The sequence below is a fragment of the Octopus sinensis genome, linkage group LG4 (assembly GCF_006345805.1).
Source record: "Octopus sinensis linkage group LG4, ASM634580v1, whole genome shotgun sequence".
NCBI classification, from domain to species: Eukaryota; Metazoa; Mollusca; class Cephalopoda; order Octopoda; family Octopodidae; genus Octopus; species Octopus sinensis.
Genome location: NC_043000.1, coordinates 132,220,765 through 132,237,595, shown reverse-complemented (window position 1 = coordinate 132,237,595; position 16,831 = coordinate 132,220,765). Strand labels below are relative to the sequence as shown.

Sequence of the window (16,831 nt, the reverse complement as noted above, 5' to 3'; positions counted from 1 at the left end):
CAGCTGCCTCCTCATAACAGGATCAAATCTGTTGCCATCATGCATGACATGGAAACCACCCACATGTTGCATAACATGCCCAATCTTGTCAATGAATAATAAATTTGTCCTTTACCAAATGTATTCAGTAATCCTTCAATTCAGTGTAAAATTGTTTTTATGTTATACTAAAAACAAACACTAATATTAAATATATATATATATATAATTTTCAACTGCCTATTACCTCAATACACTTGACTAATATAAGCAGAATGAGATGCTTTTATCTATGGGCTGAAACAGCTGTAAGTTATTTTAATAATTTATATTCATGTTTTTTAATAATTACTTGTATCCTTATTTTATATGCATAGGAATAATATGCTATATGTATGTATGTTATTATAATTATCAGTTTAATAAATAAATAAGTTAACATTTTTAATGTCCTAAAGTTGATGAACCAACTATTGTGCTCCTCCATTTTCTTATTTGCAATATATATATATATATATATATATATATATATGTGTGTGTATCATCATCATCATCATCATCATCATCATCATCATCATCATCATTTAATGTCCGTTTTCCATGCTGACATGGGTTGGACAGTTTGATCAAAGCTGGTTAGGCCAGGGGCTGTATCAGGCTCAGTTGTCCGTTCTGGCATAGTTTCTACAGTTGGATGCCCTTTCTAGCACTAACCATTACACGGAGTGTGCTAGGTGTATTTTATGTGGCACCACCACCAGTATCAATTCTGCTGTGGTGGATGGGTGTTCTTGAGTACAGCAATGCACCACATATTTTGGTCCTAAGTCATCTCCTTCGTAAGGTTCAGTGTTTTTAGATTAGCCTTCAATGCTTCATCCCATGTCTTCCTGGGTTTCCCTCTTCCACAAGTTCCATTCACTTTAAGTGATTGCCATTACTGTATGCAACTGATATATGTATGTGTGTATGTATGTATGAATGTATATATGTATGTGTGTGTGTGTCTGTGTTTCTGTGAGTGCATGTGTGTATGTGTGTATGTGTGTGTATGTATGTGTGTGTGTGTGTGTGTGTGTGTGTGTGTGTGTGTGTGTGTGTGTGTGTGTATGCATGTATGTATGTATGTTGGGTTGGCAAAAAGTCAATTTGTTTTTTCAAGTTTTAAACTCAAAGCAATTTACTTAATCAATGAAGGAAGTCTTGAAGACCACTTCTGGCACACACATTCCATAACAGCATTCTATCTGTACACAGCACATATCTTCCTGCAGATTTCTGCCACTTTCTTGTCTTATTGAAAATAAAAAGCATGAGGTGTTGATAATATTTGTTTTGGCTCTTCATTTTCAGGCTGATCCCACGCACACAAAATACAACCTGTCATATCACAAGTTTGCATCAAAGAATGTTGAAGTGTCAAGTATCTAACAAGTATACAAGTGCAAAGGACAGACTGAAGTCAGCAACTTGACTGCTTGAATTTTAGTGTTGACAAAAACCAATCACACTTTTTAGCCATTCTACAATATGTGTTTGTGTGTGTGACCCTCACCTATTTCTTTACTTCCCACAAGGGGCTAAACACAGAGGGGACAAACAAGGACAGACAAATGGATTAAGTCGATTACATCGACCCCAGTGTGTAATTGGTGCTTAATTTATCGACCCCAAAAGGATGAAAGGCAAAGTCGACCATGGCGGAATTTGAACTCAGAATGCAGCAGTCCTCACCTGACATCTAGCTCTTGCCTGTGGCTCCTCAAAGATGTCTGCATGCAACAGCAGCCAGATTCTGGACAATGCTTCAACAGACTGGTTAAACCATAATGAAGGTAGCTGGCATGTCTCAAACATTCGGTGAGCTAGAGCTTGTCTCCCTATGCATGTGAAGACTGCTCCTGACAAACTGTGTGGAAGAAACTACCAGATTGATTCAACTGACAGAAGGGTGGACCAGTAGGCATTGTGGAGTGCCAACAGGACACAGTGTGAGATGAACGATGTTGCAGCCATCCACAGCATCTTGACCTATCTCTAGTTGTTTTGACTTAGTCCTGCTACTAGAATCAGACAGGAAAGGACAAGAGAATGAGGCAGATGACATTACACAACCCTCCCTCACTCACTTTAATCCATGTCATGCACAAGTCAAGACATCGCACCATCCCAGATGGAAAGCAGAAGAAGCCCATCATACACACACACATATATGTGTATGTATATCACCACCACCACCACCACCACCACCACCACCATCATCATAATCATCATCATCATCATCATCATCATCATCATCAACACCAACAGCCAACATCCATTTTCCATTCTGGCACGGGTTCGATGGCTTGACAGGAACTAGCAAGGCCAGGGGCCACACCAGATTCCATCTGTTTTAGTTTGGTTTCTACAGCTTAATGCCCTTTCTAACACCAACCACTCTACAGAGCATACTGGGTGCTTTTTACATGGTGCTGGCACCAGTAATTTTTGTATGTAGGACAAGCATCCACACTAATGCTTTTTACATAACACTTTAGATTTAAAATGTGTGTGTGTGTGTGTGTGTGTGTGTGTGTGTGTGTGTGTGTGTGTATGCATGTGTATGTATGTGTGTGTTTGTGTCTAATTGTCTTGACATCATTGGATTATTATGGTTGAATGTTATTCACTTCCAATATTCCATGAAAACATGCCTGACCAAGAATTACCACCTTGCTTGGAAAGGACAGCCAGCTGTAGAAAACCTGCTTCATGAATTCTGTCTGATCTATATAAGGTTAGAAAAATGGACATTGAAACAATGATGATAATGATATATGTGTGTGTGTTCATATATATGTGTGTATATATGTGTGTGTGTGTGTGTGTGTGTGTGTGTGTGTATATTTATGTATATATGCCTATGTGTATATATATATATGTAGACTCATATTGTCGTTGAATGCTTGAAATGAGGAGTAGATAGACAGCCGACAACTGATGAAGGATCATTCTCTGTGTTTACTTGCCCTGTTTTCCTTTTTTTGTCTCATTGCTTGCACATTTAACTCGTTTGTTTTCGTATTTCATGTTGTTTACACAGTTGGTGACGACCTACACCCATACACACACACACACACATATACTTGGAATTTACAAAAAAGAAAAACAAAGGACGAAGACAGGTGTCTGAACAACAAACAGGTGTATTAGTTTAATGCTCGGGAAGGTGAAAAAGTCTTCTATGTTTCAAGCTTACGCTCTTCAACAGAAAGGAACACAAGAAAATAAACAGAGAGAATAAAAGAAACGTTAGTGGCTAGCGGACATGACTCTATTCTGTTTTCTTCCTTCTCTAATTCCCTTTTTTACCCCTCCCTCTTTCACCATTTTCTATCTGACTGTCTCCCTCTCTTTCTCTTTTTCCCTCTCTCATTGCTCACACGTGACCATTGTCCATCTTTCTTTTCCTCACGTGACCATGTTTTTTTTCCTACGCAGACATTCAAAGGACTGGACATTTTCTTTCTCCCTCTTCTATCTTTTTTCTTTTGAAAGAAAATATTTCTCCCAGCGTTCACTATTTTCCTCTCATTTGGTTTCTTTGTATGTCTCCACTGTCCTGTTTTTGTACCCAACTTTGACCTTCCATAAATCCTAAATTTTATTTTAGAATTTATGGAGCAACTGTCTTTGAAGACTCATATTGTCGTTGAATGCTCGAAATGAGGAGTAGATAGACAGCCGACAACTGATGAAGGGTCATTCTCTGTGTTTACTTGTCCTGTTTTCCTTTTTTTCTCTTGTTGTTTGCTCATTTAACTCGCTTGTTTTCCTCTACAATTAGAGATTGGCACCTCTTGATGCTACTGTCTTCATTCATATGCATTGCATGACCATACCAGCATAGTGTTCTCTCTTGCACACTACATCTGATGCCTCATATATCCAGTTTTCCTCTCAAATCACTTACACTCTATCCCATATGTATACTGACATTACTCATCCAGTGGAGCATACTGGCTTCATTTCTTTCAAGCCTTTGCATGTCCTCTGGTCACAGCCTGTGTCTCACTGTCATGTAACATAGCTGTTCATACACAGGCATCATACAATCTGCCTTTCACTCTGAGGGAGCGGCCCTTCATTACTAGCAGAGGTAGAAGCTCTCTGAACTTCGCCCAGCCTATTCTTATTCTAACAGCTATGCTTTCAGACCCCCCCCCCCAACTACTAACTTGGAAACTGTCTCCTGCTCTTGAAAACTGTCTACTACTTCTAAGGATCGCACACCACTGACATTTGAGAGAGTCTATTTTTTGTACATTATTGGTGTTTAATGTACCTGCACATCTACCACGTGTAAAGACATCATCATCATTTAACGTCTATTTTCATGAGGATGATGAGGATGTACATAAATGTATATATGTCACACATATATATATATATATATATATATATATATACAAAGAGAGAGAGAGCAATAAAAAAATGGAGGGGATCAATAGGTGGTTCATCAACTTTTAGACATTATATTATGTCAATTTATTTATTTATTTACTAAAATGACAATTTTTTAGCCTTTCACAGTAGTTCAAATGTTGCACTGAGATGATTTTCTTTGTGTAACTTCGCTGGATTGTTTAAAGCTTTGCTGTTAATTTTATATTGAGTGGTGACCATAGCTGGCAGCAGTAGTCTCAGTAGTCAGAATATATTCATCATTATTTCCTGTTCTCTGATTCTGAAAGTTCTGTGTGTGCGTGTGTGTGTGCATGCGCATGTGTCCCAATGAGGCCACAATCTTAGGGCTGAAACATATAAAAGAATATATGCATATATATATTGTCAGTATATCATATCATATCACACACACATATATATATATATATATATATATATATATATATATATATATATATCATCATATATATATATACATACATATATATATACATATATATATATACACATATATATATATATAATATATATATATATATATACATATATATATAAATATATATATACACACACACACACATATATATATATATATATATATGTATATAATATGTATATGCAACATAAAGTAATGTATGTAAGTATAAATATATATATATATATATATATATATATATATATATATATATATATATATATATATACATATATGTATATGTATATATATATATATATACATATATGTATATGTATATGCAATATAAGGTAATGTGTATATATATGAGAGTATATATACACACACACACATTACTTTGTATTACATAGACATACGTATATATGTGTGTGTGTGTGTGTGTGTGTATGTAAATTAGTATATTGGTTGGTGATAGGAAGGGTATCGAGCTTTAAAAAACAAACCCAAATGACGCTACAAGCACCAGTCTATAAAAGTAGCATTTCCCAATAACAACCAATAATCGGGACGACCCAAAAAGCGACGTAAATATGTGATGTTGATACGCACACCTACATAAATATATGTACACATACACATATCTGTATCTATCTATGTATATAAATTTATATACATATATCCACACACACACACACAGACATAAATTATATTTATAAATTAATAAATTATATATATTTTACAGATATAATTAATATATATATATATATATGTATAAATTTTCACATGTATAGTATATATATATATATATATATATATATATATATATATATATATATATATATAAATTTGCATATGTCCAGTATATATATAAAATTATAAGCGAATATATAAGGCAGAGATATATAAAATTCTATGTAGAAATCTTTGTATATTTTATCGTTGTATGAATTTCAATTACTAATAACAAAATAATTTACTAACAGAAAGACAATCATAAATTCCCGCCCTTCCATGATGTATGGCATTGCGAGGTCGGGTTAGCTACATACACATGTTTATATAAACACAATAGTGGTCGACTGTATAAAATGTCCCACTTCGTGCCACTTTTATTTTAGTATCAAACCTCATCCATTTGTCAAATTAGGATAAGGAAATAACGTATTGAAAGAATTAATACAAATATGTGTTACTTATATTAATAACGAATATAAAAATTTTATTTAAATTAAAAAGAAACAAAGCATCTTTGTTTTTATTGAAATCGATAAATATAATTAAGATGCTTTTATAGCCTATCAATTGTACAATGCAATTAAGGTGTCTGATTCGTATTTCGTTTATTTCGTATACGATTCCGGATTTTGATTTAATTTATCTCTGTTGTGTCCCTGCCACCATATTATACATGTAAGCTCGTCGCTTATTGGTTACTTCTGGTGTGTGTATACGCCAGACTTGGTCGTCTAATTCCCGAATCACGCCGACATAGGTACCAGGAAGCCGGTTGTACCCTGACATTTGATTGTAGACATTACGCCAAAATAATATGAGAATCATGCCAGCCTCAAATGTGGAGTTGTCGTTAAAGAAAGCAGAAAAAAAGCCAGGAAACGATTGATCCAATTGTAAAATGCGTTACTGGACCGCTTGTTGTTCTACAACATTGAGAATCGGCCTGGCTTCTTGTTGTTGTCACTGGCTCCGTACTCCTCCGCCTTCATACTCTGCATTTTCTCACAATAGTCACGGAATAGATATATTGTGGAGGCCATTGCATATTTAAAGGACAATTTAATTCGTTTTGCTGTCTTGCAGGTGAGTGAACACTCTCCAAACATTACTACTTGGCTTCAATCTAAGCACAGGGGGGAAACAGCCCCGCTACCGTTGCCTTTACAGCCATGCCCGTCCGTTAACATATAGTTGGCTGGTCACGTGACTGCGATGGTGATGGGGGGGAGAGAAAATGGCGGCTTTCCTAACTGTTCAACCTGGACCACTGTTAAAATGCTCATAATCCACATCTAAATACGCTTTGTATTATTAAGATCTATTCTAAAAATATGCTTTATTCCATATAGATAACGTACTTGTCGTGAAAAATGTCTACGAAATCGAGGCGTGCGAGAGGTCGTCCGCCAAAAACCCCATTGTCGGGTCGGACCAATTTTCTGAAAAGACCTAAAGCTTTCTATCATGGTACGTTTGGAGATAGCCACCACTTTGACGGTGGAATACAAAGTTCCACAGGAGCATATGCTGGTAGTAGCTCTCATTTAACACCTCATAGTCACCATCATCACACGGGTAGGGCTGGCTCTACGGCCAGCGGCATTAGTATGAGCAGTAGTAGGGGTGCCCGTCTAAGGGAGGCCGCTCAGAAAAGCCGTAGCTACATCTTACAAATGCTCGAAGACGACGATGATGAACATAAACATTCAGAGGTAGAACCTGACAAATCTAGTGACTTAACAGATATGGATAATGTCGATGAAGACCGTTGTTCGGATGATACCTATGAAGAGTCTGAATCTATACACAGCGAAGAGAGTTATAGTACGGTGGGTTCTGTGAGCAAAAGAAGATACCATTCACGGCGGCCCAAAACTCCGGATTTAGACGAAACCCGTGAAATTCCTCCTTTGAACCTGCCTGCACCCGCTACTGATCTTATGTTACCCATTGAATATTTAATGTCAGCATTAAGCGTCTACGAAGTACTTAGACATTTTCGGTCAATTTTACGATTATCTCCTTTTTTATTCGAAGACTTTTGCTCTGCTTTAAATAGTGATGAACAGTGTCTACTGCTGGCAGAGATCCATATAACACTGCTGAAAGCCCTTCAAAGGGAAGAGGAAGCAAATAATACAACATTCGGTGCCCACGATTTGAAAGACAGTATCAACATAGCTTTGTATTTTTTAGATGGAATGACTTGGACGGAGCTGGTCCGAGCCTACTTGGACAGTGACCGAAACCAAGAATATAAAGAGACTCTTGAGATTTTGGAGAAGACTGATTTTCCGTTTGTTGGCATCGAAGACAGGTTGAAGGTACTTCAGACTCTGACCGATTTGTTCCTTGCGACAAATGCAGTAAGAGAAGAAATCATGAATGAAGGAAACATCCAATATGATGACCACTGTCGTTCGTGCCATAAGTAAGTATCCTGATTTTGTTAAACTTTAGTAAGTTTCGCAGTAGGAACTTATTGAGTTATGTCTTTAAACGGTCATATATGATATATACGAAATTTATTTTAATTAGTTTAAAATTTGATTTTAAAAAAAAGTATTAGAAAAATATGTATTGTATTGCAGTATAACAAAATGTTGTTGGTAATTTTAATATTAATTTGTTGTAAGCAAATACACATATCAAAGGAAGATAACTAGCAAAATCATAATAAACAATTATATTTTTGTAAATAAATGAACGTGCATTTTAGGGAAACGTTCATTACCTTCTGAAAGCCTTTAAGCTGTATATATTTTATAGTTTTGTCAAGTGAAATCCTCAGTTGTTAATACGAATTTAAGTATTCTTCTCAAGATAAAACACTCAGTTATCCCTCGCCTTTCTTATTTAGAATGTTAAGTCTTTTGTGTGAATGTTCTTGAACTTTGATGATAATTTCAGCAGAAATTATTTAATTCTCATTAAGTCAAAATTGATGTAAAAGGAATCTGATAAAAAAAATTATTGGAAATTTTGTGTTAATACAGAAAAAGATCTAGAAAGATGCCTTCAATATAACTAACATTGCCTTATCATCACAACACAAAAAATACTATCAAGGAAAGTAATGTACAAAACCAGCAGAGTAGAATACTAATTTTTAAATTCCATTTTAAATCAGTGATCATAAAGGGCCTCATTAAATCCACTTTCTCATAATTCAGTAACAATACAGTCCCTTTTGAAATACTACAACATTGGCATGGTGTCTTATTAAGATTATTCATTTAGCATTAAAAATACCTCAATATTTAGATTGATTTATTTTCAAGGCAAAGATATTTAAAATAAATAATTGAAAAAAAAAAAAAATCCCAGAAGGATACACAGAAAGATTTGCAATATATCCTTTATAGTTTATTCTGGTACATCTATTAAGCTATTCATTTAAGAGTAATCAAAAACCTTTCATAAACTTGTCACTGCCCAATTCCTTGTTATACTGGTGAACTAAAATACTAAGAATTGTTTGTTAGAATTGGAGTAATTCATTCTGAATTGTTGAAGCTATTGTAGAAACATAAGTGCAATGTACAATGACAAATTATACAATATACTTGACACCTGACCAAGTTAATAGGGCTCTAGCCTACTTGCTGAAGATGCGTTGGTTCATATCCCACCATCTGTGCTGTGGTTACTGTACCTCATTCTCAAAGACCTTGCCCACCTAATTTTATGTAGGTACTACCAGATAGTACAATTTATCATTATAAACATTAGAACAACTATATATGTTTCTTTATTATCCACAAGGGACTAAACATGGAGGGGACAAACAAGGACAGACAAACGGATTAAGTCGATTACATTGACCCCATGCATAACTGGTACTTAATTTATTGACCCTGAAAGGATGAAAGGCAAAGTCAACCTCGGTGGAATTTGAACTCGGAACGTAACGGCAGACGAAATATGGCTATGCATTTCGCCCGGCGTGTTAATGGTTCTGCCAGCTCGCCGCCTTACACTAGAACAACTATATAATTGAGAAGTACCTCATTAGCTTGCAGTGCTTAACTTAGATACCACAATGAATTTGGCTTGAGAAAAAAGCAAAACTAGTTTAAGGAACAACTGATGGTATTTATCTGACTCCAAGGATGAAAGTTTACAACCATCATTAAAAGTTGTGGAATGCTTCAATATCTAATTAGAAAATCAATATTCTGAATATTATCTCGAGTAACTAAAAATGTAAGTTTAAAATCAAATCTTGAGGATGCATTGGCTGTACCGATTATTTATCAATTAGTAGATATTGCTCATTTGAGTAGTTGTTGCTAATTATATTTTAATATATAGTCTATAGTCAGTATTAGTCAGAACTCCATAGAACTGATAACATACATTTATTAAATTGTGAAATCTTTATAAAAGATTGGTGTAAGGACATGTTTATTGGTTACCATACATTGACATATTTGGAGTGGTGTTCACATCTTGGTTGTTTTAGTAACTTATAACAACCAGAATGAAGACACTAACCTGAATATATTGGTGTTATAATATTCATAATTTCTTATCTCAGAAATACCGACAATATTGGTGGTGGGGCAATTACATCCCCTATCAGCATATGCGTATACATTTGGGCTTTTCCTACAGCATTAAAAGCATCTAGCTCTTATTTCTAGAAATGTAGGTGTCTTAACATCACATTTCTTCCTTTATGGTATCACATTGCATCTAGCTGTTTATATTACATTGCGTCTAGTTGTTTATCTTAATTTATATATATATATATATATATATATATATATATATATATATATATATATATATATATAGGTATTCATTTGTCACATACGACTTTGATTTCGCTCTTCTCTTGAAAATAATGATTTTACTAATATCAAGTTATAGTGAAATTTATGGTCCTATAACAATTGACTATCGAACAATCTGATTTAGGTAGTTGATACTTTACAATTACTGGGATAGAGCAAGAGAAAATTAGATGAAAACAAATATAAGAAAAATAAAAATTCCTTTTGATGGTTTTACTGCTTGTGATGACAAGACAAGTTAAGAGGTAGAATAACTATAAACCTGATTTACACCTGTAGAAAATAAACATTTGATAAGCAGTATGGCATTCCCTTTCAGCATTAAAAGATGTTTGCATTTATTGAAAGCTTAAACTTTTTAACAGGTTATATTAACACATTTATTATTTCAGTGTTGCATTATGATCATCATTGTCATCAGCATATGTCTAATCATTTTTCCATGTTGGCATATCAGTTTTATCTCCCTCCAATTGTCTTTTCCTGTGGCCAGTTTTCAGTCAAGTCATCTGCTATTTCCAAAAGTTGAAATTCATTTTGCTCCTCTCATTCATTAAATTGTGGTTAATCTGAAATTTATACACATGCATATATATATATATATATATATATATATATGCGTGTGTGTCTGTATCTGTAAATATAATATGTGACAACTATTCAGTAGCCATGATAAAACTCTGAGTTTTATCATGGCTACTGAATAATTGTCACATTATATTTTCAGATAAATTCCTCTATTAACATAATATCGAGGTCTCTTTCATTCTTTTGTTGTCTTACCATTTCTATCAATATATTTATATATGTATATATTATATATTATCTAATATACAAGTAGTATTTTTTTAATTTCAAACTGTTCAGTTTATAAGGATGCCTATATTTCTATAATATAGTTGAAATATTAGTATTTGTAAACCTGAGTTAGTATTTAAATTGAATTTGATCATTATTTTATGACCTCACAGAGGCAGTGACAAGTGACTGAGACCTTTGGCAATATACTGTGCTTGAGAAAACCTGTCAAGCCTAGTGATATATTGTAGTTGTGACTGATGCCAGTGTTTCATAATTGGCACCTGTGCTGGTGGCACATAAAAAGCACCCACTGCGCTCTTGGAGTGGTTGGCATTAGGAAGGGCATCCAGCTGTAGAAACCATGCCAAATCAGATTGAAACCTGGTGCAGCTCCTCAGATTACCAATTTTCAGTCAAACTGTCCAACCCATGCCAGCAAGGAAAATGGACGTTAAATGTTGATGATGTTGGTTTACTTCTGTTGCATTAGGGCCTATGTTTAGGAGCAGTTGGTCACCTTGGCGTTTTTAAAACTGAAACATTTGTGATCATAAAGCCTCACCTATTTCTTTTGTTTCTATATGTATAATGCATTTCTAAACAACTGTCTCATTGGTTATAATTCTCCAAGGAGTTGATCACTTGTTTACTTTCATTTCTGTTGGCAAAAATTACAAAGGAGTGTTTGTTCAAAACTCAGGAGTGGCAGCATTGAGGAGTAGAGTTAATCACTGTTAGGCATTTCTTGTTTGACGTAGTGCTTTATTGGTGACTTCTCACCAATATGTATTACGGTTACCAGCATTGCTTTATATCCTTTCAGATACACTTAATTCCCTCTCTCTCTTTCGGAGAGGCACAAGCACCTACACGCACATATACACACACGGCAGTAACTTCCGCCTACCGAATTCAATCACAAAGCTTCGGTCGGCTCGGGGCTATAGTGGAAGACACCTACCCAAAGTGCCACGCAGTGGGACTGAACCCGAAACCATGTAGCTTAGAAGCAAGCTTCCTAACCACACAGCCATGCCTGCGCCTACAAAATGTATGCACATATACGCAGCGCTAAGCGTGTGGCAAGCTTTCTACGGCCGGATGCCCTTCCAGCTCTATGTAGACACCATTTGTGTTCTGTTTTAGCACACTTTCTATAGCTGGATACCCTTCATAGCAACAAACACTTTATAGAGCATATTGGGTGCATTTTTCAGGATACCAATGCTACAGAGAAAAAGAATTCTCTCATCTCTACAATGTTTTTCATTTATTCAAGGCAAATGTTTCCAAAAGGATGAATAGAAGTGAGAGTATCTCATATATATACAGAGTGTGGTGAATAAACTGTAGTGTAAATTACACAAAAATGAAAATAACACTGACATCTCATTTTAACAGATATATTTACCAAAATTACATAAAAATATCTTGAAATACTAAAGAGTAAATTTATTCAATAAAATTGACATTGGCTTCAACCATGCCTCCAGATGGCTTCAACCATGCCTCCAGACTTCAGAATCTCCTGCAACTCTTCTGGATGGTCTCCTTATTTAAGTTGGTGATGCTGCCATAATCCTTGTCTTCAGTTCATCTTTGATGTTACAAGGAGTTTTGCTGATCTCTCTCGCTCAATTACCCTACACAATAATCATGGGGGTTGCAGTCTGGGGAGTTAGGTGGCCAGATGTTAGGGGCGATGTGGTTGGAGAAATTGTCTGACAGCCATGACTGGATTCTCCTGCTTGTGTGGTATGGTGCAGGGTCCTGTTGCCAGACATAGGGTCTTCCACCATCCACCCTCTTGACCCAGCACATGGAATTTAAACAATCTCTCAATATTTTTGTTTTGTTTCACACTTGCAGAATATTAATTAGACTATGTGTGTTCCATATTTTGTTTGATTACATTAATGGGTAATAGAACATATCCATCCTCATTACCAACATTGTCATCCATACTATCAGACAACATGAAGCCAACTGTTAAAGGGTTCATTATGAAATTAAGATATTAAACAAAATGAGTCTTTAATATTCTTTTGTGCTCTAGGCACAAGGCCCAAAATTTTTAGGGAACCAGTCAATTAGATCAACCTCGGTATGCAACTGGTACTTAATTGATCGACCCTGAAAGGATGAAAGGCAAAGTCAACCTCAGTGGAATTTGAACTCAGAACATAAAGACAGACAAAATACTGCTAAGCACTTGGCCCAGTGTGCTAACATTTCTGCCAGCTCGCTACCATATGAGTCTTTAATATTAACCTGTGACTACACTGCTAGGATCTAGTTATCTTTGCATATACAACAAATCTTATTCAAAGCACTTTTTACTCTACTTAACCTGTCTTATCACCACTCACTTTTCTTTGCTTAGGCACTTTTCTAGTTACAAACTAATGAAGTGAGGTCTAGTGGTTATTCCATCTTGTCACCTCCTAGTTCTAAAGGCTAAATCTTCCTCAAATCATGAACTATCATCTTAAAAAAAAATGAAAAATATATTTCATAATGTAGTCTGCAGTACACTGCCTGAACAACAAAAATAAAAGACAGTCATGGTTGGTTGATCATGGCCAATTTGGCAAAACAACAATTTCCTTAATCATTCCAACCAGGGACTGATATACTTACTGGAGTGCACTGTTTTAGGTAATATTCATTTAGTACTCTTCAAAGCTAGCTCCAACATCACCACCAAATCATGGAAAATCTCAGTCTATGGAAAGCCATATAGATCTATAGAAATAGTTCTATCAAATCACACCAGTGGTCCTTTGATCTGGAGCACCTTCACAAAAGTAATGTTGTTCCCTTAAACATGAAGATCGTGTAACTATGTTGCCTGCTTATGGATTTAATCTGCCTCGTATCATCTTGGTTTAGAAGTCTTTGTCTGACTGCACTATTGCAGCATGTTGTAAGAGGGCTTTCTAAAACTCCTCTTCTATCAAGGTTCAGTTATGTCTAACATACTCTTTTATGTACAGGAATGACCTATTTGCAGCTATTTCTAGCCACACATATAACTTCTATCCAAAAGATACCATCCTCCTCTCCTCCTTAACCTTCTTTACCCAGATGTCTTCCACATGTTGCCTAGATATCTCATGTTAGACATGCATTACTTTTTTGAGCGCTAACTTAAAAAACATCCTCCAGTGGGCTCATAATAATCTAGTCTACTTCAACAGCAAAAAGACACAATTGCTACACATATCAAAGAAATGATCTTGCACTGTACCCTCTCTGTGCATGAACAATACTAATATTCTCAAAGTTGTAGAAATATGGTCTCACAACCTTTGATGAATCTTTCATGGAGACCTCACATGTAAAAATGGTAAAGCTGTATCTTACATAATAGGCTTCCTTCTGAGGTGCAAACCACATTTGGCAACATGTTTGTGATCTTACTGCGAGCACACCCAACACACTCTTTATCTCCATCTCAGTTCATTCACAAGCAGCTAACATATTTTTCAAAGAACTCACCTCTTCTCATGAGCTGCTCTTGACCACTTATGAGTATAAAACAAAAACCAAATAACTTTGGCTGATTAGCAACTACTCACAGGGCAACACACTGGCCTACATATAATGTTTCTTCTCTCTCCTTTCTCTACTTTTGTGGCCTCTGTTCTTCTAAACTAGCTGTCTTCCTCCAGCTCTACCCAGACCAATCCCAAATACCTGCTTTTCCTTTCATTGTCACTCCCACACTGATGTCATTTTAAACACTCCTCAAATGGCTGGAATTACATCCTGATTTAAATATCTAAGTAATAACTCCTGGTCAGCTGTGATTGAACAAACAGAACAGCCTATGATCAAAGACACTCTAGCCAGAATTACCCCATTTGGTTCAAACAGTGTATCCAGGGCTTTCCTTTATATTTTTGTAAGCTAATGCAGGGAATTTGACTGCTATTTCTTGCAGCAGGAGTAACCATTGTTGGTGTCTCCCTCATCAGCTATATTTTTTTACCACAGGTGTCAGCTATTAAGTTCAAACCAAATATTATCCACATTGGTCTCATCAATCTTAGAGGCTGCAAAATGTCACAGGCACTGCCTTTCCTCTGCAGACTAACTAATTATAACTAATTTGCCTGGGTCCCATAATTCCTTAGTTAAATTGTAGTGGTACCATTGTGACGTAGAACAATTTTAGATCTGGCAGAGCCCATCCCTCCTCAGGTTTTGACATTACTGATTTCTTCCAGGAGAAAGAGAAGAATCATCCTCAGTACAGGGCTGGTACTTCATAAACTCTGAAACGATGAAAGGCAAATTTGATTTCAGCAGAATTTGAACTCTGAGGGCAGAGACTCGGAATAAATGCTTCACGATATTCTGTCTAGTTTTCTGTCTCTACAAGCAGTGAATTGGTAGATTAAGATCTTGATATGTAGCTGTTCAACAGTATCATTGAACCTTTCTGCCTAAGTTTCAGTTGTCTTTATATTTGCTATATATGTGTTTGAATTACATTCGTATGATATACATCATATGTGTGTGTATGTGAGAGAGAGAGAGAGTGTGTATGTGTATACATATTAATTTCTTCTTTTATTACTGGTCTTTTTGAGGTATATATCAGATATTTTTATATTCCTGGCATCAGGCAGCTATTTGTAGGAAATACTTTGTATTATTGTAAAAATGGCCTTATTTCGTGTTATTTTAGTCAATGTAGTAGATGACAGAATTGGTAGAGCATAAGTTAAAATATGTTTTATTTAGGTATCTCTTTTTGTTCTGAGTTTAACTCTTATCCCTCTGGGGTTGTTCGCTGGTTTCTAGATTTGATATACAGTGGTCACTGAGATCAATTTAGTTAACTGTGTCCCTGTCAAAACTCTGCCAATGTAAGGGACCATTATTCAGTGAGTTTTGGTGACTTTTGCAAGCCCTCTTGTAATAGTGAAGTTGTAGTTGATGTTCAGTTTGAAGTTCTGTCTGAGAAGAAAGGCAGCAGGAATGGAATTTCAGTAGATTGCTGAGCTGAAGAGGAAGAATTGAATAAATTCTTCCTCTTCCAATTGAATAAATTGCTTAGTGTGCAGGTTTGTATGTGGCCATAGTAAGGATGAATAGATGTGATGAATTAGGCTAGCCAGAGCTTAGCTAGATTATGTTTTGCTCCTTCTGAAGAGGAGTTGATGTAATAGAAGAAGCAGACAGAAGAAACTGCAGGTGTGATTGAGTTGTTGTTTAACCTTAGATCAGCCTTAGTTGAATAGATCTATGATCAAAAATGTATTCTAGCTGTGCCTGTCTCATTTTTTTAATACATCTAGTTATACAAATTTCTGATGTGCCTTATTTATTTATGATGCTTGGGTGTTATTTTAGGGTATTTAGCTACCCTCTTTACTAAGTCAAATGACTGCAAAAAGTATCCCTCAAATCATATTGTAGATTACAGATTGTTATGTGTTAGTGAGAGAGGTTTTGCCAGTCAGCCAGATGGGTATCTTTGGTTGTAATCTAGGATTTTCATGTGTCTAGCAGCAGCACTATCTCAGATGTATGGACAGTGTCCTAACATTTTCAATGAACTCAATTCCTCTTCTTTTTTCCCCAGGCCAACCTTGTTAGCAGCCTTTCAATAAAATAAGTACCTGATACCACTGAGCTTGAT

At 35.7% G+C, this 16,831-nt stretch overlaps 1 protein-coding gene across 5 annotated transcripts in view; it reads left to right on the top strand.

Moving 5' to 3' along the window:
- The first annotated feature begins 6,267 nt into the window (after positions 1-6,267).
- The window catches only part of LOC115211046 (nucleosome-remodeling factor subunit BPTF), an 88,007-nt gene continuing 77,443 nt past the window's right edge, over positions 6,268-16,831 (top strand). For 3 of the 5 annotated variants that reach the window (XM_029779921.2, XM_029779920.2, XM_029779916.2), the window contains exon 1: positions 6,269-8,009. In XM_029779921.2, coding sequence (XP_029635781.1) covers positions 6,949-8,009 — 1,061 coding nt within the window. In that variant the 5' untranslated portion in view covers positions 6,269-6,948. Of the gene's footprint in view, positions 8,010-16,831 lie in introns of all 5 variants that reach the window. The other 2 variants (XM_029779917.2, XM_029779918.2) reach the window with 1 other exon arrangement.